At 40.8% G+C, this 24,355-nt stretch overlaps 1 protein-coding gene across 3 annotated transcripts in view; it reads right to left on the bottom strand.

The window, feature by feature from the left end:
- NLK (nemo like kinase) overlaps positions 1 to 24,355 on the bottom strand; it is a 150,505-nt gene that overhangs the window by 12,949 nt on the left and 113,201 nt on the right. For all 3 annotated transcript variants that reach the window (XM_006138583.5, XM_006138584.5, XM_075904850.2), the window contains exons 4-7: positions 23,371 to 23,477; positions 20,604 to 20,689; positions 19,910 to 20,119; positions 16,869 to 16,970 (exon numbers count right to left, since the gene is read on the bottom strand). In XM_006138583.5, coding sequence (XP_006138645.2) covers positions 16,869 to 16,970; positions 19,910 to 20,119; positions 20,604 to 20,689; positions 23,371 to 23,477 — 505 coding nt within the window. The remainder of the gene's footprint in view (positions 1 to 16,868; positions 16,971 to 19,909; positions 20,120 to 20,603; positions 20,690 to 23,370; positions 23,478 to 24,355) is intronic.

Genomic DNA, 24,355 nt, shown 5'->3' on the forward strand with positions numbered 1-24,355 from the left:
GCAAATTTTTAATAGTGAAGGACTGTTTAACAGTGGAACATGTTAGCCAGGATCATGATAGGTTCCCTATCACTGGCAATTTTAAAATCAAGACCGGATTATTTTTTTTAAGATAGGCCCTTGTTCAAAAGGAATGATTCCAGGACATTTTACAACCTGTGCTATACAGATCAGACTAGATGACAATGGTCCTTTCTGGCCTGGGAATCAATGAACCTCAAACATGAATATCACTGCTATCGCTGAGCTCAGCAAACCTGAATGAGAGGTAATCAATTATTTTTCCTAAAGACTTAGACTGAGTTGCAATTTTATTTCCATTTCTCTCACAAGGACATTCATACAGTAGTGGCCAATCAAAAGTCAAACTTTTTAATCTCACAAAATCAGCAGTGCTGCCCTATATTTCATACTCTAGTTCCTTTGGGTACCTGAAATACCACTGCGTAGCAACTAGTAGTACATGCTGATTTTTGATGGATCACCAGAGCATTGTTGCTGAAAGATTGAGAGTTGTTGCTAATGGCCTATTGCAGCACCACAGCTATTAGGAAACTCTGCAGTGCTTTCTTTCTTTTTTTTTTTTTAAAATGGGTCATCTGACAAATATAGTGTACTCTAGATTATCCAAGTCGCACAGGGACATGGATTTTATTTGGAGAATTAGGTGTTTGGAAAAGCAAGAGGCTGGCGCCTTTTGGCAGCAGGATGAACACTCTGTTCTATGTCCTCTCTGCCCTGCTTGCTCGCTCCCAAAACAGCAGGACTGCAGAGTGCCCCCTCCATTGATGCAGGGCTGCCGGCAGATGCAAGATGCAGTGGAGAGACCTTCAGCCAGGACTTTGATGCACCTGCAGGGATTAGGTGTCAAGTCCTGTGGCAGCAAAGAGAACCCTCTGCAGCTCCACTGACATAGCCCTGCTGGCTCACCCCCGAGAGGCATGGGGAATAAGAAAGGGATTCTGATAATACGGTGTTTGGATAAACAGACTACTGCGGGGTATGTACACACATACACAGTCTGGGGGCAGAGAGTTGGATTTATGGTTCACTCTGCACTTGAATATTGTATTCGTGACAACGCTTTACTCCCACTAGCCAAATATGTTCAGTCATTTCAGACTGTCAGTACATACACAAAACACTCACTTAAAAACTTTGAAAGTCTGATGCCTTTGTAAGAGCAGGAAGAGCATAATGCTCTTCTATCAAAAAAACTTTTACCCTCTATGGCAATAAAATTACTTAATACACTTATCTGGAAATTAAGAAACGTAATGTCGGTATGCTGCACTGTTTAAGACAACAAACTTCTCCAGAGATTAATTTTCTCCTTATTCTGCATGACAATCATGCCTTGCTGCCTTTTCCCTGGCTATGCTAGGAAGAAAGCGGGGGACTCCCAAGCAGGAAAAAGGATTCCCAGTCCCTAACTTCTTGTACTAAAACAGCTAAAACCATGTACAACTATTTCACATAACAGAGATACAGAAGAAAGAATTTCAAGGACACTGGAGTGTTCATTCTCAGATCATGCACAGGTCAGAAGGAACCGGAGAGGCAGGCGTTCCACCCCACCCCACCCCTCCCAATACCCTCAGTTTAGAGCATGAGGAGAGAAACTGCACAGACATGGACTAACATGCGTTATGAGTATGCATTTTCCAGTTTCAGGGACATGAAGCACATGCATCCCTACAATGGAACACACACAGGGACAAGCCCTCAAAGAACTTATTTTAGGTCCTTATAAAAATTTCCTTTCAAAGATCACAACAGTTTTGACACTTTTCCCTCCTCCACACAAACCCTATTTATTTTCTCCATAGGTGGCATTTATCTACTAACATATTTAAGGCCAGTTACATTTACAGGACAAGATAATACACTACATGTTTTTGCGATAACCTTGTTCTCTGAGAAGTGTATATGAGCTACATATTTTTAGGTTTGCATGTACTTAAGACAGGAATTTGCATGCCAAGTATGAGAAAACAAGAGCTTCTGATAGATGCTGTGTTTATGTATAGATTTAAAATATACACCATCTCAAACTCCCATTCATTTTTCTAATAAGTGCATCCCCCCCACCTTTTAGATCTTCTTATCTAGCGTGTTGACAACAAAGTTCAAAGGTTTGAGGATATAGCACAATAATCCGTTAGATATTAACCATTTGATAAAGATGGATAACTTTTTGTTGTTTATTAGTTGTAAAGTACCATTTTATTTTTCTTTTACATGGCTTTTGTAATTTACAACCCTCACTGAAGTTAGTTGCCTGTATTGATAAACAACAACAAAAATCCATTTGACCATTTCTTCTTAATGCTCCCCTATTCTCAACATATTTTTGTGAGGATACCTAGGTCCTATGAGCATTCACTTGGCTATTCAAGAGGGCCATTGCTTACTCGTTCTTTAAGTTAATCTGCCAAAAAAACATACAAACACTATTAATTTAAATGATAGCATTCACACACCACTTGGTGATCTATCATCTGGTTGTCCACTGTATTATGCACACAAACACACACACAAACATTTGGAAGAATATAAAGGTTGCCAAGACAAAGATTCAAAAGTTTGGGAATGACAAAGGTGGGTGCATAACTGGCTGGATAACCGTACTCAGAGAGTAATTATTAATGGTTCACAATCCTGCTGGAAAGGCCAAGATGAACAAGTTTTCTCCCTCCTCCTTATGACACCCTTTCAGATACCTAAAAACTGCTATCATGTCCCCCCTCAATCTTCTCTTTTCTAAACTAAACAAACCCAATTCTTTCAGCCTTCCTTCATAGGTCATGTTCTCTAGACCTTTAATCATTCTTGTTGCTCTTCTCTGGACCCTCTCCAATTTCTCCACATCTTTCTTGAAATGCAGTGCCCAGAACTGGACACAATATTCCAACTGCGGCCTAACCAGCGCAGCGTAGAGCGGAAGAATGACTTCCCGTGTCTTGCTTACAACACACCTGTTAATGCATCCCAGAATCATGTTTGCTTTTTTTGAAACAGCATCACACTGCTGACTCATATTCAACTTGTGGTCCACTATAACCCCTAGATCCCTTTCTGCCGTACTCCTTCCTAGATAGTCACTTCCCATTCTGTGTGTGTGAAACTGATTGTTCCTTCCTAAGTGGAGCACTTTGCATTTGTCTTTATTAAACTTCATCCTGTTTACCTCAGACTATTAGTCCAATTTGTCTAGATCATTTTGAATTATGACCCTATCTTCCAGATTAGTCGCAACCCCTCCCAGCTTGGTATCATCTGCAAACTTAATAAGCGTACTTTCTATGCCAATACCTAAATCGTTGATGAAGATATCGAACAGAGCCTGTCCCAAAAGAGACCCCTGCAGAACCCCACTTGTTATACCTTTCCAGCAGGATTGTGAACCATTAATAACTACTCTCTGAGTAGTAGTAGTAGTACAGGCAGTCCTCGGGTTACGTACAAGATAGGGACTGTAGGTTTGTTCTTAAGTTGAATCTGTATGTAAGTCGGAACTGGCGTCCAGATTCAGCCACTGCTGAAACTGACTGCCAGTTCTGACTTACATACAGATTCAACTTAAGAACCCCAAGCGTCCCCAAGTCAGCTGCTGCTGAAACTGATCAGCGGCTGATTCCAGGATGCCTGGGGCAGAGCAACTCTGCCTCGGGCTTCCTGTAGTCAGCGCTGGTCAGTTTCAGCAGCGGCTGACTTGGGGACGCCTGAGGCAGAGCAGCTGGGGTGCTGCTGGGTTGCTCCAGTAGCACCGCTCCTCGGTGCTACTGGACTAACCCAGCAGCACCCCAGCTGCTCTGCTCCAGGCGTCCTGATTCAGCCGCTGCTGAAACTGACCAGCAGCGGCTGAATCAGGACGCCTGGGGCAGAGCAGCTGGGGTGCTGCCGGGTTGGTCCAGTAGTGCCCAGAGCGGCGCTGCAGGACCAACCGGCAGCGCCCCAGCTGCTCTGTCCCAGGGTCCACAACAAAAGCCTGGTCTGCTGGGGGGGGGGGGGGGGGGAGGGAGGCACACTAGCTGCGCTTCCCCCCCCCCCCCCAGCAGACCAGGGACACAGGGAGCAAAGCCGCACCGGCAGCGGGGTGCCGCGCCTCTGAGGCTTTGCTCTGGCAAAGCCTCAGAGGCGCAGGACCCCGCCACAGCTGCAGCTTCGCTCCCAGTGTCCCTGGTCTGCTGGAGACGGTCCCCAGCAGACCAGAGACACCGGGAGCAAAGCACGGCGGGTTCCCGCGCTTCTGAGGCTTTGCTCTGGGCAAAGCCTCAGAGGCGCAAGAACCCGCCACTGCTGCGGCTTCGCTCCCGGTGTCTCTGGTCTGCTGGGGACCGTCTCCAGCAGACCAGGGACACCGGGAGCAAAGCCGCAGCCGCGGCGGGGTCCCGCGCCTCTGAGGCTTTGCTCTGGCAAAGCCTCAGAAGCGCGGGAACCCACCGCAGCTGTGGCTTCGCTCCCGGTGCCCCTGGTCTGCTGGAGATGGTCTCCAGCAGACCAGGGGCACCGGCAGCAGCTTTTCTCGCCCCGGAGGTCGAGGTGGCAGATCGCTGCCTGCGAGCTCCAGGGCGAGAAAGCTCCGTTCGTAAGTGCGGATCCGACATAAGTCGGATCCGCGTAAGTCGAGCACTGCCTGTAGTAACAATCGGCATACTTTGGAGCACTGTACAAATAAATACTAGCAGCTCTTTTATTGTTAGACATTTAGATACTATGATGTTTGGTGCCAGGATAGAAAGCAAAAAGATCAGATCCCAAGATTATAAAAAAAGTTCCTCCTACATAGTATAAAATGTTTTATGGACTGAATGCATTAAAATAATTTACCATCATAGCTCTGCTGCAGTTTATAAACCATCTGAACTTGTCTCTCTAGTTTATAAAAAGAACCACAGATTTCATGTACTATTTAACACTCCTTTGTAGAAATTCTTCATGTCGTTAATCTTAAGATCAGTGGCACTCAAACCTAAATGATGTATTTGTCGACAGACTTTGAGAGTATTTTTCTCAAGGCTTCTTGAGTCATTTATTTTATGTATATATGTGAAAGTTCAAACCCGCTCCTACCAGTGAAGTTTAGTAAACTGCATTATTTCTTACAAGGTTTCTTATCTCAGTGTTTTTGTTTTCCCTTCTAAATCCACATCCGGCAGAACACAATCAAATCTTCAGGCAGACAGTGGCTTTAATTAGAGCTAAAGCAAGCCAAAGTTGAAACTCTGGATTACATCTTTTCAGAAAGCTCCACCTTGTGTTGCAGTGAGGTATCTGAGCCAGGAGTCGATGCCAAAGGTAGTTACAAAAACTCTGCAGCTGATCTGCATGCTGAAAGAACACACTCAAATTCTAGTGGGGCTTAGAAACTGGCATGCATTCCAATTAATATATGAAGAGAACCATTAGGTTCAATTTCTTTAAATCATAGGAAGAGATAGCTCTGCCGTTACTCCCCCACACCTCCTCATCTTGTACAAATAAGTTAGAGCAAACTGTATTTTCAGAACTAGCTAATTCAGCCACAATCCTTCTGAGAAAGAAAACCTTAAAATATTTTTATTAAAAAAACAAAACAAAAACACACACGCAGAAAAAGGAATAGAGAATATTTCAAGAATCCAAAGGATCTAACCAAGTGAGTATTTGAAATAGGTGATGATAGCTCACAGACTTCTTTAAAAAAGCCACACCCTCAAACATGATTCTATAGATTATTAATTATTGTGGCAGTGATAAAATAAGGAATAGTTTGCCAGCTCCTGACTCGTTTAGGTCAGTCCACCAGAAACCTTCAAGATACACAGCTTTACAACTTTTCTTCTCCAAGGAGCCTCCGGAAACCTTTACAACAATGAAAGATCTTCTGATTCCCAGGTCAATGCCTTATCTGCATCCTGCCTCATATTGCCCCCATCCAGATTACTTTTAAATTCATTGTTTCCTCTGTATATTTAGTAGTTTAACACAACAGAAGCCAGTTTCCTTCTTCCATCAAACATACCAGCTCACAACTCTGTAATTCACTTCAGTCCGTTTTTTAATTTACTCCTATAGGGTTCTGGCACATCTCTCACTTTCATTTGCTGGACCTGCCCTACATCAGGGATCTGAAGGCAAGTAAAAATCTCCTTAGCAGAGTGGATAAAAAAGAATTATTTTTTGAGGAAAAAAACTATTACATACATTATCGCTGATAGCTATCTCATCATGGAATAGGGATTATAAATTCTAATTCATTTAATGTTTAAGAAAAGTTTTACAAATGAGTTCCAATAGTTCATGGATTAAGGACCTAATCTTATGGGGTTCCAGAGGCTTCTGTGCAGATTATTTAGGTTCATTTTCTATCTACTAGGGATGTGAAAAATTAACTGGTGAACTGGTAAGGATCACCCTAAATGGGTAAGCTTTTTGGTTTGTGTTAACCACAGGGGCTGAAGCAGCTCCCAGCCCATCCCGGACAAAGGGCTGCTCCAGCCCTGCGGGGCCCACCTCAAGCAGAGGCTACTCTTGCTGGCTGGTGGAAGCAATCTCTGTCCACGGTGGGCCCAGCTTGTCCCTCCACCTCCTCTTCCCCGCCACACTGCAGGTAACATGCTGGTTCCCAAGGAATGGAGGGTAAAATTATCAACCTGAGTCTTGATGGGTGGGGTAATGGACACAGTGATCACGTTGTATGTGCTTGTAAGGAAAGGTCTTCCTTATAGAAACAACCAAGACATCAGGAAATGCACACACAGCAGAATATTTACAAGCAGCAGCAGCAAAAGCTATAATAAACTGTGAACAAACATTCAAATGTTTGCGACTTCTTTGGAGGATAGGGACATAATTCAAAATGACCTTAGCAAGTTAGAGAAATGGTCAGAGGTAAACAGGATGAGGTTTAATAAAGAGAAATGCAAAGTGCTCCACTTAGGAAGGAACAATCAGTTCCATACATACAAGATGGGAAGCGACTGTCTAGGAAGGAGCATGGCGGAAAGGGATCTAGGGGTCATAGTGGACCACAAGTTGAATATGAGTCAACAGTGTGATGCTGTTGCAAAAAAAGCAAATATGATTCTAGGTTGTATCAACAGGTGTGTTGTAAGCAAAACTCGTGAAGTCATTCTGCCGCTCTACTCTGCACTAGTTAGGCCTCAGCTGGAGTACTGTGTCCAGTTCTGGGCGCCACATTTCAAGAAAGATGTGGAGAAATTGGAAAGGGTACAGAGAAGAGCGACAAGAATGATTAAAGGTTTAGAGAACATGACCTATGAAGCCAGGCTTCATGAACTGGGCTTGTTTAGTTTGGAAAAAAGAAGATTAAGGGGGGACATGATAGCGGTTTTCAAATATCTAAAAGGGTGTCACAAGGAGGAAGGAGAAAAATTGTTCCTCTTGGTTTCTGAGGACAGGACAAGGAGTAATGGGCTTAAAGTGCAGCAGGGGAGGTTTAGATTGGACATTAGGAAAAAATTCCTAACTGTCAGGGTGGTCAAATATTGGAATAAATTGCCAAGGGAGGTGGTGGAATCTCCCTCTCTGGAGATATTTAAGAACAGGTTAGATAGACATCTGTCAGGGATGGTGTAGACGGAGCTTGATCCTGCCTTGAGGGCGGGGGGCTGGACTCGATGACCTCTCGAGGTCCCTTCCAGTCCTATTATTCTATGATTCTATGAAATGTCTAGTACGCAGCTTGGTCACAGACAATGCTGCAAATGTATCCAAGATGAGAAGAAATTTTGAAGAGTGACCCAAGCTAATACTATATGGTTGCAGTGCTCATTTGATGCACCTTCTAGACAAAGACTTCAGTGTCCCAGAAATAAAGGCTAATGTTGAAATTGCAAAATACTTCCATAACAACCACTTTGCAGCAGCTGCCCTGAAAAACGTGGGAAGAACCAAGCTAACTCTCCACAGGATGAGTGATGGAACTCAGCAGTGGACTGTTTTGAGCCCTATATCAAGAACCAGCCTAATCTGAATGACAGTTTGTGAATAAAATTGTGAAAAACTAGATGGAACTGTCACAGCCAAAGTTCTCAGCACTGGGCTTAAGAGAAATCTTGAACACATTCTGAGTACCCTGAAGCCTATTTCTGTAGCCTTGAACAAAATGCAGGTAAACAGTTGTTTTATGGCTGATGCTACTGAAATTTGGAAAGAACTGAGTGAGATCTTAAAAAGAGATATATGCATTGCCAGTTAAATTACAAGCATAGGACAAACACTATCTCCAGCTCCTTTTCTTGCAAATATTCGCAATATTCGGTACCAGGATCAAACCTTAACTACTGAAGAAGATGAGTTGGCTATGATATGGGCATCCAGCAATCATCCCTCCATAATGCAACTATATAAACTTCAGAGCTAAGGATAAATCATTTAAGAAATATATGTTTGATGATAACGTTTTAAAGAAAGTAATACCAGTCAACTGGTGGAAGTCACTTAAGCACTTGGATTCAGAAACTGTTGAAGAGATAATCTCACTTCTAATAGCAGTAGCTTCTCCTGCCAGTAGAGAAAAAAATATTTCCTTCCTTTGGATTAATTCATTCCAAATTGAGAAATTGTTTGGGTCTTGAAAAAGCAGGAAAGCTTCCTGAACAAACAGAAATATTTAGCTGCAAAAGCCAATATTTTAAGTTTCTCATGTTGACCTGGCTGACCGTCAATTTAATTTTTGTGTTTTTTTTTAAATATTTCATTTAACTATTTTAGTTAAAAACAATTTTAACAAAAAGAAACCTGATTTAAAAAAACTTGAATGTTTAACTAAATTAAAAAAATAATATGCTAGTTTTGTTATATTATCATATGTTTACTGTTGAAGAAAATATCTAGAATACATATAATTGCTGTTTTAGTTAAATACAACAATTTAAATGTCTGTCTGGTGATGTTCTCTTCCTCATATAACATGGTGGGAAAATCCTCCAAATATTAACGGATTAACCTGTTGAAATGGAGATAGTTTACCTCCTAATGACTTCATAAATATCTGCTTCAAATACCTTTGGTAAACGAAATGACCAAACAATCATTCATTTTCTGACACAGCTGTAAAACTAATCTGAAAAGTTTTCAAAATAAATCACTGTTTAAAAATGTACAGTGTGTAACTTCTAAAAATGAAACCTATATCTATCTCTGAGTTGTGAAGAATATGTATTAAGGTTATAACAATCAACAAGAATGCACTTTTATGTAGAAAATGATGATTCAATCGAGTCTTCCTGACTAGTGATTTAAATCATTATATAAATCAATTTGAGTTAAAGCAAATCCACCCTGTACCTTAGTGATAAGTGCTTTAAGCAGACTGAATACACAGATTGAAATATAAGGTCAACATTTTCTTCAGTCTCTGCATTAAATGTAGTCTTTATCACACTGATGTCTAGATATCAGTTCAGCAAGATTTACTTAAACATCCTTGTGGGTGCTATTCGAGAAGAACTTTTTACCTTCAGACATTTCCTACCCCATAAGTCTCCCATGACTTTTAAGCTTAGTCTCTGGTAATGCCAACAAGATGCAACTAAATACTTATGATTTCAAATATTTAGTAGTTCCCTTCTCAGACAGCTTATCCCTTATTCCCTTCTCTAAAATCCTGGCAGAAATACTGCCTAATTTTTTAAGAAAATATTATGATTCCATATGATGCCCTTTTAAACTGCTAGCCACTTACTAGAGACATTGGAATCTCTCTTTTTTAATTATACAGACATATCAGTCTCCCGGATCAAGTGTAAGCTTCTGTATTTTAAAACATATTATTCCTATTATCAGATCTATTCATGGGAAATAGATTTTTGGACCACAGTCGCTCTTTTTTCTTAATGCACATTAAATATGATTCATAGATAGTCAGTTTCAATTATCCTATGCCCTAGTCTTCCTGAAAAGGTATCAATAATTCAGTTAAGAAAGTGTTTCCTCTCCCTGTTTGAAGGTGGAGGAGAGTCTGCACTTGAAATCAGTTATTCAAGACCCATTTTTCGCCTCACTAGTAGAAATTAATGAAATTCTCACAAAATGAATAAAGGAGTAACTCCTCTAATGTGTGGCGAATTTAAAATTAAGATGAAGGTAGAGAGAAAAGCAGCTTCTTAATTAAAGTAATTTTCACAGCTAAAAATAGAACTGACCCCTTTATGCAAATCTAAAAAGCTGTATTTTCAAATTCCTGCTTTGAAGTTTGTTGCTCTGAAAGCTTCATACATTACCATTTTCCTCCTTTTTCAATAGTACCTGTACATCTGTTTACTTCCCATGCAAATTCGAAAAGCACTTTCATTGCAGGAGACCTAGTGAGTGCAGGTGTTGGGAAGAGCCATTAGGGCAGGAAGGGTTATAAAGAATGCTCCATTAATGTGTATGATGAATTGCTATTGAGATGTGGAAGGCATATACTACTTTGCTGGCAGAGGACTCAAATACTCTGCCTAGAATATAACCAAGCAATTGAAAGCCAGCTACTGTATTTATGGGACAATATTAACTTAAAGGGTTATAATCCATCGGAGGTGCAAATGATTTACAAGATTGTAACAGAAATGCACGAATGTTTAACTGATAGACTAATACAATTCTGATGCTTTGCATAAGTCTGTCACGTTGCTTTTTCTGCTTTAGTAAACACAAACAGATATATACACACAGGCCAGATTCTGCAACACTATCTTTTTATAATAGAAAATATTTTTTAGTGCTATACCAAATGCGTAAGTGAATTGTTCTAAACCTACACAATAGGATCACTAGACTTCTAGGGGGACTGATTATAGGATTCAGAATTACTAGTCATTTGTTCAAATAGAACCTATGCTACAATTTTGGTTTGTATTACCGGAGATCTCCGGGGAACTAGTCATAGACAGGCCCTCATTATGCTCGGTGCTGAACAAACAACAGTGATGATGTTATCATTTCAGAGCATAGTGTTCTTAATTCATTTGCAAGTGTCCATTACATAAAACCCAACATTACCACCGGCATCAAACGAAACTACAGGTTGCACATCTTTAGTCTGGTACCATTGGGATCTGACCCGTGCAGACAGAGAATTTGCTGAACTACAGAAGGTCCATATTGTCTAGTAGCATTTACCAACACTTCTACTGCTTACTGGGCACTTAGGCCATATCTACACTAGACCCAGCAGCTCAGCTTAAGCTATGTAAAATATATAGCTGGAGTTGGCTTACCATAAGCCAAACGTGGTGGCATTGCCACAGTGGGAGGTTGATGGGAGCAAACACTCCTGTTGGCTTCCCTTACTCCTCACAAAAGCAGAAGTACTGGATGTCCTCTGAATTTGATTTAGCAAGTCTTAACCAGACTCACTAAATCAAACTCTGGAAGATCAAAAGTTCCAGCATCAATCTTCCGTGGAGTGAAGACATGACCTAAGATGACATTTAGGGGTAAATTAAAGCTAAATAAGAGCACAGAACATTGAGAGCCAGGATTGATGGCTGTAAACAAACTTTATGGGACCGTGGGAAAATTGGCCAGGCCCACAAGTGGACATGGGGCTAACTGAAATCACAATGGATTGTGGATGATGCCAGACCTGAAAGTGCCAGACTACAGAGTTTCAATCTGCAGTATGACCCATCCATTTAGGGTAGAAAATAAACTAAAACCACATATCACTCCAGAAAGGACTGTGTCACACATTAATGGACAGAGTGCTTTCTCCCTCTCCCTGCATACCACATGCCATATTTCTTCCCCCACCTTAGGCAGATTATAGTAGTTTCTCTCCCCCCACGCCCCACCCAGAGAGTCTGGCTGTCTTCCACATCTGGTGCCTCAACAAATCACTTAGGGTACATCCCTACATTGCGGGCTAAAGTCAAATTAAGATATGCAACTTCAGCTACGTTAATTGTGTTGCTGAAGTCAAAGTACCTTAACTTGGCTTCAGGCACTGTCTATACAGAAGGAAGTCGAAAAAAGAACACACTCTTCCTTTGACTTCCCGTACTCCTCGTGAAATGAGGGTTACAGGAGTTGGAGTAAGAAGCCTGTTATTTCAAAATTATTTTGAATTTTGGCTTGCTGTGTCAACATCCACTGTTATTTCGAAATAACGTGCGTTATTTTGAAATAAGCATTCAGTGTTGGCAAAGCCTCAGTCATCTGCAATGACCACAAAGGTCAGAGGCTGGAGGAGTCCTGAACAGAGGTGCTGTACTAGTATTGCTAACAGCAGGAAGAATTTAGTAGACAATGAACTTCTTTGGAGTTGGTCACCAGGGATCAAAATCCAGGCCCCCTCAGTAAAGAAATAGCCTGTAACCATCACTGACATCCCTTTTCTTGCTAAAAGAAAGCTCACGGATGAACTGGGCATAGAGACTAAAGTCTTGAACCAGTGGGGGATAACCTGCAGCCCACATACGACCCATTGGGGTTCTGCATGTGAGGCTCGTAAGACATTTGGTTTACACTGCCCATACGCAGGGTTGCCAGATTCCACTGGTTTCCGTCTGTGTAGTTTTTTCCTATTGATATTACTAAAGTGACACACATATAAAACAAGAGCACGTGAAGTGAGGTGGGTGCTGATTGCTCACAACATTGACTGAGAGCCATGCACTCCCTCTGCATTCAGTCAAAGTGCTACAATTGGTTCAATTGGCATATCCTGAAAATTCTAGGCATGCAAGCACAGTTAGCAAAACTATCCCAGGAGACAGTCTTGGTTACAAAAATCTTGGGGCCTTCTCAGATGAAGGAGGGCCTCTCATGAGGCCCACTCACTAGCCTAGACTGCCCATTGCTCTCCTGGACCTTTGCTTCTAGAAGCAGGAGGGTCAAAGTTGATGCTCATTGCTGACAGTGATCAATGTAGGCAAGCTTATATTGCCACTGTTCTGTATATAGAGAGGACAGTGCTCTTGGTCAAGCTCCTTTGATTAGTGGTTAATTTACTTTTAACACTGTTAAAAAGAAAAACTATAAATGTGTGACTCTCTTCCATACTGAAATACTTACATCTACTTGAGTTTGTGCGTCTGTCTGTGAGTCTGTTTGTTCCAGAATTCCTCCTAAACAGGAAGAGGTAGGGACTACCAAATTTGGCATGCAGCTTCCTCTCATCATAATTTAATGCAAAGTAAGGGTTTGGCTGCACCAGGGACAATGGGTGTGTGTGGAATGCAATTGTTTCTCATCAAACAGAAAGGGAAGGCTGTGATAGCAGGGATAGTTATGCTGCAGGGGGGCCAACAAGCAACTTCCAGATGCCTCCAGAGAACTGTGGAGCAGCCGGCGATCATGTAATGCAGCCCCTGCCACCCCTGGGGAGCAGCCCACAGCTGCCTCCATTCACTGCCCCGAGTCCCCCATCCCCTGCCCTAGTCCTGAACTTCCCCCTCTCTCCACTGAGCCACCCCCGCACCTTCCAACCCCCTGCCCTGACCCCTGCACCCTCCACATCCCCATCCACTTGCCCTGTGCCCCCCCCCACATGCCAACCCCCCTGCCATGACTCTTTCATCCTTTCCCCCATCTTCACTCCCTGCCCTGAAGGACCCAAGCAATACCAGGTAAATCTTCTAGTAAATTGATATTTAATCCAGAAAATGGCCCATGGATGTTTCATTACATAATGCAGTTAAGTTTTTTCCCATTAAATATTGCTGTTTACCATGTATGCGGATTAAAAGCAGTGTATGGTACAAAGGAATTTCTAATTTGCTAAGACTTACTTTCTTAGTTTTTCTATCCTTGTAAGACTAATTAAGAAATGGTACAATTTAATGACTTAACATTAGCTTAATCACCTTTTTTTAAAACCAAATTTTATAAATTTAAACTTACAACTGAAATGTACTTGAAGATCTATAGCTAGAAGAATAATCTTATCAGATATGATATAATCCCCCAATTTGCACACTGAAAAAGACCACACCAGCACCAGAGGAGTGAGTTTTGAGAACCTGGGTAATTTTTGGTAGAAACTGGATGGTGTTTTTCTTGCATTCTTCCCCTCTAAGGACTTTTTTAGTGGGGGAACTAAGGAGAAGGTGGTGTTGGGTGGGATAGCAGAAAAATTTGAGGTTTTAAAAAAACCAGACATTCACACACATTTTGAGGGCTAAAACTCATCTGGCTCCATAGTGTCTAGACTGGTTTAGAAGGGGGAAAAAAAAAAAAAAAAAAAAGACCCAACAAATTCCAACCCCCTTCACAAATCTGGTGATATACTGTGTTTTGAACATTTGTTTATACAGTGTTTTTTTTTTTACAACTGAGTTTCTGAAAGGATTCACAAAGGTTGTTTTGGGACAATTCTTTGCTGCTACTGACTGAGCATCACTCAAATGGTATATTTAATTAGAACTATTTAAAATGTACACTGCTTGCTAATTTATGCAACGGTATTATTTCCACAACATACTGGTGTTAAGTGTGCTTGCAGCTTTACACCTGTTTATTTTCAATATAGAGTGTTAGGGATATTCATGGCCTCTTTTACAATACGAGTTAATACAACAGATGTGAGTAGTATACTTTAGAAAACCCATTTGTGGCATTGTGCAACTATGTACTTAAGAAACTTGTGAAAATTAGAACAAAACTAACTCAATTTGATTTAAGCTCCCTGAAATGGAAGGTTCTACAGAAGAAGTGCTCAAGTATTTTCAGTACGCATGGAATTTTCTGATAGTAAATAATATAAAAGCAGCTCCTAAGGTGTTCAAACCAGAATATCAGAAAAGCTATCATTTACACTGGACAGACAGTAGGTGGTGATGTATCTATTTAGGTATTTAAACTGCTTTCATGGTGGAGCATAGGCTCTGATGGCCATCAAGTCCCTCATATCCATGTCTTTGTTACCAGCATTACCATCTGTATCCAGTTCATTGATGCTGAACAGCCTGTCTTCCAGTGGCTGAAACAGTTGTGTTGTTTTCTGTATTCATGTTTACCTATGCCTTTCTGAGATTCAATGTCTGTACTAATCTAGACAAAGCACTAGAAATGATCTAATGGTACCATCACTTTATAATTTCAAAGTGTGATACACAAACCAGTCAATCCTCTTCCCACTCCTGTGACTACCCCATTGTACAGAGGGTGTAAAGAGACAGATTAAGTGGCTTGTCCAAGACCAGTATCAGCACTGGGATTAAACTCAGGGGATAGTTATAAAATATCACACACTAGTGAAGCATCTTAGAGTAGTGGATTGTACATGGTTTGTAGGCAAGCCCTGAAGTGCTAATCCCAGTGCTCACATGAAGCTTGGTAAGTGCCTGTATAGCACTTGTAGACTGACACAAGAAATATCAATACTCAGAATGTAATACTATTTTAAATGCTGGGTATAAGTGTGCACATGACTTCTTGTGACCCAGTGCCTCTAAGCAAAACACAGAAAACAACACTCTTGTTTTGGACACTGAAAAATAGTCAGTCTAGTATTCATTTACAAAACCAGATTTACAGCACTGTACACATTAGAAGACTAAGGGACATTCTCCTCAAGTGTTTGCAAACTGAAATGGCTTATTTGAAAATATATAGGGAAGACCTGGAGAATATTTTTATAGTAAACATCTCACAATAGTGTAGGAGGCAGCTTGGACTGAACATAGTTAGGAGACGGGCACTTCTGAGTTACAATTATGTAGCAGTGTATTCACAAAACGCTAATTTCCATAGTAACGGTTACTGTAGCATGCTTCCCTCCCACCCCCAAGCCCTGATTGGTGGGTGGCTGGGGGTGTGGGTGCAGTCTCCTCCCACCGCCAGGGGCACGGACACCTAGAGAAAACCTCTAGCTGTTCAGAACAGCTGGTGGTTCTCTCTGGAGGTGGCAGGGGCAAAGATTTCACATGTTCCTTCACCCACAGACCAATCAGGGTCTTGGCCCCACCCCTACCAGGGTGATCTGGGGCCACTTCAAACATTTCTCAAGTGGCTCCCAGGCAAAAATTATTGCCCACTCTGAGGTAGGCTCATCAAATTAATGCAAAGAACAAAAACATAAACATACATGTATAATTTTTTTCAGACACATAAAATAAACATGTTATGTGTTGTTTATTTTTACCATCTGTCAGTCAACTTAGAGAATTCTTTTTTCACAGAAACAGATATTACAGGTGGAAAAGACCTACTGACCTCCTGTCAATACAGAAGTGTCTCCGAAGCATTCTGAATTGTACTATTGATTTTAATTCATGTCTCTCCTTACATCCTCCTTTAAAGCAACTGCCTCGATGCGACCTCTCTTTAAAATTGGAAAATTTTTGCCCATGCCAATGAGGGAAATATTTGTGAGGTTGCAGCTGAAAGTGCAATTTACAGATGAAAAACTGCTCTGTCTCAACAGCGTTTTGTGTAGCTGCAGTGCTAATCTAAGAGCCTATATTTTGATCAGTGCTAATCTAAGAGCCTATATTGAGCAAATTCACATTTGGCTGACAGGCAGAGGCAACACGTTAACAGATAATGTTAATGGATATAGATGGGTGAGATGCTTACATAAATTATTTATAAAAGTGCAGGTGACAAATAGGAACCACAGGGAAGAAAGGAAATCTTTTTAAAACTTCTGATAACTTCTCATTTAAAAGTTACGTTAACTATTTTTGGTTTTCCCTATGAACTTCTTAGACAAATATTTATCTTGATAAAACAGGGAATTTCACAGAGATTAAGTTAATACTTGTGCAAAATGTGTACAAAACAATGGATCCATCTTTTACTGTACCATAATACATCGGGTTTCTTTGTTGGCCTGTTAATTGCCAAAGTGGAAAAGACATTCCTGAAAAGAGTAAGAGTAGGCGCACATGCGCGTGCGTGTATATATGAAAATTATATGTAACTCATACCTGTTTATGAGGACCCCTGAGTATGTGCGCCTTGGCGCCTTCACAAGCCGTCCTCATTGCTTCCAGTGACGGTGTTCCCAACAAATCTGTGATCAAATCCAACTGTAGGTGTAAAATACATACATTAGAGATTAATTTCAAAGGTATGCTTATAATCTTTGAATTCAAACAGTTGATTCCAGAGTTGGAAAAATAGATTTTAATTCAATCTGAAAATCTTACAAAGAAAAATTTTACTTTTAATAATGAAAATAAAATTATATTAATGGAAAAGGCAAACAAAGATTCACTACCACATCTGGGAGTATTTTATGTAGGTTCATACATGTTTTATTGCAATTTAAGAAACTAGATTTGCTGTGTTATTTTTTAAAATACCAGTTAAAATATATTACACATACAACAGACTGAATGTCCACTCTTGTTTGAATATCAACAGTACATCTCAAAGCACTGAGCAACACAAGATAGGTAAAAATAGCTGCATACAAATGCATGAAGACAGCAAAATACTTTTCAATGATAAAACAACTTATGATCAGAACTACTGTGCAAAGTATTATATAGTGCTAGTACCTATAGTTCTAGCACCTCCAATTATGAGATATTATGTGAACCAAAGTGCTTCATTTGTTTAATATTACTTTAGAGTAAAGAATCAAAACATGAAAAATCTCTTCAGCATAACCTGCTTTAGTTTCCTTTTTAGAATAAATGCTCATCAGATATTAGACTCTAAGGCTGTGTCTACACTGTGTCCCTTTTCCGGAAAAGGGATGCAGATTAGACACTTTGGAATAGCAAAATCCGCGGGGATTTAAATATCCCCCGTGGTATTTGCATTAACATGGCTGCCGCTTTTTTCCGGCTTGGGGATGAGCCGGAGAAAAGCGGCAGTCTAGACGTGATTCTCCGGAAAATAAACCCTTTTCCAGAGGATCTTTTATTCCTAAATTAGGAATTAAAGATCCTCCGGAAAAGGGTTTATTTTCCGGAGAATCACGTCTAGACTGCCGCTTTTCTCCGGCTCATCCCCAAGCCAGAAAAAAGCGGCAGCCATGTTAATGCAAATACCGCAGGGGATATTTAAATCCCCTGTGGATTTTGCTATTCCAAAGTGTCTAATATTTTGCTCCTATTTCCACACAAGAGTGTGCATATACATTCATATTTATGGTGAAAAAAGACATTGTCAAATGCCGAGGCCTGCCAACAGGGAGAGGGGAGGAGGTCACAGAAGGGGCAACTGCCCTAAAGCCTGGCGATTCAAAAGGGCCTGAGGCTTCTGGCTGCTAGCGCTGATACTGAGGCAGCTGGAGCCCTGGGCCTTCTATATCACCACTGGGCAGTGCTGAGGGCTGGTTGCCTACAGCCCCACCTCTTCTGGGAGTGCAGAGCTGCTCCCCTCCCCGCATCTTTCCCAGGAGCCTGGAAAGCTTGTCGTCCCCTGCAGATACCATCTTCACCTTCTTTGAAGATGACAGTGGCCAGATTAGCAAATATTCCTATATGACCATTATGCACTTGAGCTAATGGAGCAACTGCAGAGCTTTACCTTTAGGGTAAAGCTATTCTCGTTGTACACGCTAAGCTGGATGACAACTCACTTTGCTTGTGAGTGCAAAACAGGAAAGTGTGATTATTGTTTATACATCACCAACACATTTGTTATTAAAGCTGCCAGTCCCCTACAAATATGAAATCATTTCATATTTGTCACCAGAGATCCCAATCTATAAAGTGTCTCTTTGCACACTTACACTCAACACCAAGCAAAAGTGTAGGTCTATTCCTCAACAAATGACTTTTCACTATAGATACTGAAGTAATAAAACAAATACCTATAAACATGACCAGATGGGGGAAACTAGATAAATCATGTGTTAGGGCTTTTTTGAAATTGGAAAAGTATATGCTTGAGTAATTTACAATATAAGTATAAATAGCAAGCCAGCAGTATCAATGTGGAATTAACTGATCAGATCCTTAGCTGGTGTAAAATGATACAACTCTGTTACCTTAAATGGAACAATGCCAATTTACGTCAACTGAAGAACTGATCCAGATCTATAGTTCCCCACAATTTTGCCATTTATCTGCAACTTTCTCCTCTTAGTCACATTTAACTGCTTGGGGGATGTGTAAGTGTCAGTCGTTCATCTTAAGTTACCGGGTTGCATTCCTATAACATCCCTAGGGACACTGATGTTCAGTGGCAATTTTAAATATGTTTATGGCCTCAGTATAGTTCCTACAGGACAGGTGTTCACATTACAGAAGTCACTACAAGTACAGATGAAATCCCTGCTGATTCCTGCTTCCAAGGCAGGGGTTGGGGAACCTTTCTTGGGTCAGGGGCTACTGACCCACAGAAAAATCAGTCGGGGGCCACACACAAGTGAGAAGCAAAAAAACCCCAGACAAACCCTCACTGATATGGCCCCTGACTGAAAATGCAAAAGACACTGCCCCCATTCCCCTTGCACATCAAAGCCATGGGGACCCATCAAGGGTTCCCCAATGCTGGGGGGGATCCCTTAGCCTTGGGGGCTGGATCCAGGCAAGCTGGAGGCCACTTCTGGTTACCAAGCCCTAGGTTCCCCACCGCTGATCTAGGGCCACTAGGTGATTATTTCAAATTGACTGTTTGACTTCTGAGCACCCGATTTTACAAATTCAAAGTTCCATGTGCTCACTGCGGGGAAGAATTGAATGTATTCCGAGGTAGCACAGCCACATTAACAGAGCCTTCCATGGACTCAGAGCCCCAGGAAGCTCTCTGGTGAACTGCGGGAGGCCTACCGGAGCCCAGTTAGTTCGAATTAGCGGCACTGGAGAGTCTACACTAACATTATTTCAGACTCACAAAATGTATTGATCCCAGCTAGACCATGTTCACCTTATTTTAACACAATTAGACATTTTTCTGCCTACGGGTAAGGCAAATGATACAAAAGCTGGTTTGAGGTTCAAATGTGATTATTTTAAGGAATTCTGCAGTACCCTACAGTGAAGACTTTTAACATGAAGTTTACTAATACCTGTTGAATTGGACTTTGTGCCTGAAACAATATTCGTCGGCCAAGTAGTTCTGCAAAGATACAGCCCACAGACCAAATATCAATAGCATTGCTGTAATGACGGCTGCCCATCAGAATTTCCGGAGCCCGATAATACTGAGTGACAACTTCCTGAGTCATGTGACGAGATTCATCTAATTCTTCCACCCTGGCCAATCCAAAATCACATATCTAAATTGAGAAGGTAAATAAATTTAAAAAATAACCAAAATACTTAGTGCATTTCACACAGTTATGTCTTTAGCAACAAAGTATAAAATCCCAAACCACCATTAAATGTTTTTAAAAGTCTGCATACAGCAATAACTATGTAAAGAAGCTTTCCTTTTTTTTAAATGAAGTGTTTCATTTCACCTATCCAAAAGCTTAAAAGTATAAAAATAAATTAAAGGAGAAATCTCCAGCATTACAGACAGGGTTGTAGCAACACTTAAATGTATTAGAAGTATTTCAAAACCGCGGAGCACAGTTAAAGTCAATGGAAAAAAATTCTGTCTATATAGCTTTACTTGTGTTTTTCTGTTGGGAGGTGTGAAGCTGTTTTTACTTATGAAAACAATTAACTAGGGAAAGATTTTATTAAACGGCAAATCTTTTTGACCATGACCCCAATATACAGTGAACTGTACAAATCTTAAATAAATGGAGATACCACCTTAAGAACACAGTTGCTGTTCACAAGTAGGTTCCCTGGTTTAATGTCTCGATGTAGAATCCCAGCTGAATGTAGATATTTCAGACCTGAAATATTAAATAAATAGATTTTCTACTACAATCTATGACTAAAGGCATATTTTCCTGAAAGGCATCATAAACACTGAAGCTGCAAAGACTTATGCATCTGCTTAATGTCACACACTGCTTTTAACTCACTCCTTTGCAACTCAGAATGAAGTTAAACTAGAAATTAAGTCTTTGCGAGATCCAGGTCATAGAGAGGATACTTTCCTCTCTCCCACTAGCTGCTGGAGTTTGGCCAAGCGGAGGCTGGCCGGGCTCTGTCCCTCAGGCCACCGGGAGGCCTCCCAAACCCCATGCTCTTCCCCCAGCCACGGCAGCTTCCACCCCTTCCCAAGCACACTAGGGGGGAGGGGAAGTAGTGTGGTTCAAAGCTCCCTCCCCCCCCCCAAGCTCCGAGGGGGGGAGGAGGAGCCTTGCCAGGCCTCATGCTCTCCCCACAGCTGACGGCGGGGAGGGGGTCCACTCTGTGGTCTTGCCAGGCCCCACACAGCAGCCAAGTAGTGGGGAAAAGGGAGGGGGAGGAAAGGATGAGGCAGGTGGGATGCACAGTGACGTGATGACGTCACTCTGTCATCCCAGAGGAAACGTTTTTTTAAATATATAGACTAGAAGTTTTTAACAAGCGCATTCAAGAGGAAGTAACATGAGGCAGTACCATATACAACATATGTTTTGGTTCACTGTGATATTTTACAGCTCACAGTAGCCAACATGATTTTCTGTTATTTATTACCTTTTAAACTGGTGGGCAGACACACCAGCCAGGGAATGTAAAATAAAGTCCCAAACTATAATTTAGTCCAAGACATTTCATTCAGGGCTAACTTTATTAATACCAAAATTTTCAACACAAAACAACTCAGAGCATTTGGTCACTGCCAATGGAAGTCTTTCAACTTTCAGCAGCTGGGGGAAGGGGGAGAGGGCACATCATTCCCTTTATTTAGCCCCCAGCAGATGCTTCCCCTGTGGTTTTATAGTCTGTGACTGCAACTCTGGCCCAATTTAATAAACAAACGAAAAATTCAGGAAGCACCTCACTGAAGCTCATCATACAGTAAGTGTCCATGACAGGAACTTTGTTAGTGTAAAGTTCACTAGGTACTGGAAACGCAGCAGACTCAACGGGAAAATGACCAGATCTTCATTTAGGAATATGGGACTAAATGTATAGTACTGAGGTCAAAAGGTCAAGTGACGAGGGCAAATGGAATAAAAAATTATTCACAGAGCTCTCTGAAGAGGCTCCAACTGGAAGCATTACATTGCCATCTTGAGGGAAATTCAAGTTGACGTGTACTACCACTCAGTCTAAAGCTAACTCACAACAGAAGCATAAACACCATTTGTGCTTCAGAGTATAAATCTCTCCTCTGGTTCAACAGGCTTGACTGGGGGATGGTACCACCTCTGGACGTAGTTTAGGGCTCCTTGTTCTGACATTGCTGAATATAACCCAATAATTTTTTTTATCAAGAAAAAAATGGCTTCTGTTTTTTTTCCCCAGTTGATTTTTATTGGCCGTGGGAGACACAAACACAGCACACTGAGGCAGTTTAGTCAGAAATGCAATTCATTAATCCGAATCTGTAATTTCCAAATACACAAAGATCTAAATTTATAACGAGTATTAGGATAAAACTATTTTTACTCAGTCAATTTTAGTGGCCATTTCTACAAACAATTTTAGTTACTTCATTTTACAATAGAACATCACATTTAGTTCTGGCTAAAACATAATCATCTGAAAGGATGACCTCTAGTATCTTCTCTACAGCCTAACTCAAACGGTCACTTTAATTCACAAAACCCATGGTTAAAAACAAAATCAGCATGGTACTTCATTTTTTTAGTAACCATTAGAGAAATCATTCAGGTTAAAGCACAATGATCGCCGTCTTTACACATAGTGCTCTAAAAAAGCAGCAAGGCCTAGAGTTTCTTGAGCACCTGTGTTATTCTTTCAAAGACAACATTAAGGAACAAAAAAAACTTATTAAATACTAGCATATTTACCTCACATTGTTCAGATTCATAACTCGGGAATTCTATCAAGTGTATTTTGTTTCTTCATCCCTATAAACGCTTATCATTTGCTATGTTTTAACAAAAGGGGCTACAGTTCATTTTGTTTCCAATAACATTTTCTTCTAGTTTTCAAACCTTAAGCATTGATTTAGTTTTGCCAAAAGAGAGCACTAGTCCAAATTTCTCCATCTTCTGTCTTTTTTGTAAGGTTTATTGAGAAGCAATCCTATTCCATGTTCATCCTACTGGCTCATCTTAGTTCAGTCTCTTTCAACATTCACACAGTTATGTCAATTTTTAGGACTGTACTTGCTTTGGTGATTCTGTCCCTTTTCTGTTTGGTTTTATGAGAAGTAATCACATTCAAGGCACAACCTGTTTTCCTGATGCAACCAAACTCTTATGTTGCTTTAAGTTATGATAGGAGGAAGCTGTATACCAAATTTGGTGGTCTTAGCTCTTAGACTGTTTAGGAGGAGTTCTTGATCAAACAGAGAGACAAACTTTCTAAAATATATATAGTCAATAGCTTGTTCTACATATTAGTGGGGCCTGGGAAAGTTTTGGGAGTAAAATACAACAAAGAGAAAAGTACCAAGTAGGAATACACCACTGAGTTCAATACTGTTTCATCATTTTTAAGTAAAAGTTACCTCTTAAAATCTGGTAAAGAAAAACTTTGACATGATCCGAGCTGAGTGGTTGAGGAGAGACGATAATCTTATGGAGGTCACTCTGCATCAATTCAGTAACAACGTATCTTCAAGTTATTAGTTAAGGAAAGTACAGAAAGTGCAGCACAAGTTATTCTTGCTCACAACAATTTTAAATCTTATAGTTCAGAGCTGTAGAACAACAAAAGAATAAAGCTTCTTGACTGATGTAAAAAAGGTCAAAACTCCACACTTCCGTAGTAATTGGCTGCACAATTTAGCTACAAAAGAAAACTTAGATTACTGAAGAAAGCCACATTTACACTTGTGTATTACACAATTATCTGAAAGCCAAAACATGGCTCCTGAGGGATAGGATGCCCAGTGTTAATTTAATCATATTTTAAAACCTGTAATTTTGGGCTCAAAATTCTTATTAAATCATAAATTACAGAACATGTGATTCTACAGGCATCATCTTAATCCCTGCTGGAAACATATCCACATCACATAACCTGACCAATACACCAGTTAGTACAGTTGGAAAATACAGCCCAAACAGGGGCACTGCAAGTCAGTAGTGCAGGGCATTTATAGGATATTTGCAAGAGTCAGCATGCATTGTGCCAGCTCTACCCATACCATCAATATTTCACTTCCACAAGCTCCAAATCTCCTCCCATGCACACACATTCAAATCGCTGGTTGTAAATCTCCTTCAAATTCTAATTAAAAAAACCTACCACCTCTATGTGGAAGAAAAGGCAAAAGCCACCAATTGGTGTGCTGTCACATACACAAAGCAACAGGTGTAGGCGCCTGCTGGTGATTTATAACAGTCACTGAATATTCCAAGTGCTGTTTTTCTTGCTGACATCAATGTAGAAATGTAAATTAAGAAGAGGGCCAGGTCTGCTCAGACAACGCCAGACACTGCAAAATACTATCTTTCACAAATGGAGAAATACAGCAGAGGGAACACAGA

Source organism: Pelodiscus sinensis, chromosome 21, assembly GCF_052426305.1.
Source record: "Pelodiscus sinensis isolate ZL-2025 chromosome 21, ASM5242630v1, whole genome shotgun sequence".
Lineage (NCBI taxonomy): Eukaryota > Metazoa > Chordata > Testudines > Trionychidae > Pelodiscus > Pelodiscus sinensis.